This window comes from Cyprinodon variegatus, unplaced genomic scaffold (assembly GCF_000732505.1).
Source record: "Cyprinodon variegatus isolate N-32 unplaced genomic scaffold, C_variegatus-1.0 Scaffold598, whole genome shotgun sequence".
Lineage (NCBI taxonomy): Eukaryota > Metazoa > Chordata > Actinopteri > Cyprinodontiformes > Cyprinodontidae > Cyprinodon > Cyprinodon variegatus.
Window position 1 is genome coordinate 516,730 of NW_015151051.1, and position 1,547 is coordinate 518,276.

At 38.8% G+C, this 1,547-nt stretch overlaps 1 protein-coding gene across 1 annotated transcript in view; it reads left to right on the forward strand.

The window, feature by feature from the left end:
* Positions 1-1,547, forward strand: part of LOC107096095 (plexin-C1-like) — a 12,052-nt gene that overhangs the window by 2,701 nt on the left and 7,804 nt on the right. Inside the window, exons 7-9 of the mRNA XM_015392598.1 lie at positions 607-682; positions 826-867; positions 965-1,098. Coding sequence (XP_015248084.1) covers positions 607-682; positions 826-867; positions 965-1,098 — 252 coding nt within the window. The remainder of the gene's footprint in view (positions 1-606; positions 683-825; positions 868-964; positions 1,099-1,547) is intronic.

Sequence of the window (1,547 nt, forward strand, 5' to 3'; positions counted from 1 at the left end):
AGAAAATATGGGAATCAGGAAATTATCTATAAACCAAACTGAACGATTGTTGTTCTCTACTTGAAAAATAACTTTAGATTTTAAAATGGAAAAATGTTCTATTTGTTCTGTTTTTTTTTATTTAAAAAGTAAATGTGTAACATGGATGCATAAAAACTCATTTTATTTCAGTGTTAAATTCTGTTTAAAGTAACTGTTTATTATAATAAAAAATGTCTCTGGACCTTTACTGGTTGAAGATTTTCATTATTCGGACCCGCTGGTTTTTAATTGGTCTTCGCTGCAGTAGAGGGAGACCTAGACGATACAGACATTATTAATCAGAGTTTTGTGATTATTGAAGATCAGAGAATCATTACTGTAAAACACTGTTTAGATGTTTCTAGGCTTATATTCTATGTCCAGGGTTCCAGAGTGGATGGAGCCTGTTTGGTCGCCCATGTGACCCAGTTGGTCAGTAGTGCAATTCAAAATAATCTGAGATCGCACCAATGCAACCAGCTGTTGAAAATAAAGAAGAAAGTTAAGATGAGCCTTAGTGGGGGACTCTATTTATTATCTATTTGTTTCTAAAATAAAGTGTTTTACTTCTGTGACGGTTTTCAGGTGTCAGCGGTGTATCAGAGCCGGCTGCGGATGGAGACAGAACCGCTGCTCCTGGGCCACTGATCCAGTCCAGAATGTAATAATGGCTCAGATCTGCATCTTAAACATCACATTTTTTAAATAAACCGCTTTTGTACTTTCTAACTCTTGAATTTATTAAACTGGACTAATAACAGCCTCACAGGATGATGAGATCTGTTCACCTCTTTCTTCCTGTAGGAAAGCATTTGTGAAAACATGGAGTTTAAGAAAAGCTTTTCTGTGAGTCAAATTTTTAGCTGATCCGTTTGCTCATTTATACACTTTGAATATGAGTTGTAGGTGTTGTGTAACAGCTGCTTTTTCCGTGTTCCCTTAGAACCCAGAGATCTCCTCCATTTCTCCCAGCGTTGTGTCTTTCTATGGCAGAAATCATGCTGTTCTGTCGGGTCATAACCTCAGAGATGTGACCAGAGTCAGGATTCAGGACCACATGGGCTGTGATCCAAAGGAGTGAGTCGTTTTATACTTTACTGCTGACAGAATGACGTTTTTCTTCTGAAATGTTTTTGGAAAAGTGACTTCCAGTGTTGTTTTTCTTTGGAAAACAAAGATTGCCTCCTTATATATCTACATTTAAAGTCTTGTAAAAAAACAAAGCCATCCAGTTGGTAGAGCTTACTCCCTCCTGGAGGATGCTAATGAGTGAAAGACAGCAGGCTGGAGAACTCACATTTCCTATGAAAGTGGGAAACAGGGGCTTCTTGGGTCCTCAAATGTTGTGTCTGCCCTGCAGCATTGGATGCACTGCAGCAGGGATACGGAAGTCATCAAAGAACTAATGGAAGTAGAGAATAGCAGCTCCTTGCTGATGAGAGAAGATAGGAGTTGGGGTCTAGATTAGAGATGTCCCGATCCAGGTTTTTGCACTTCCGATCCGATACCGATATTGTTTTTGGACT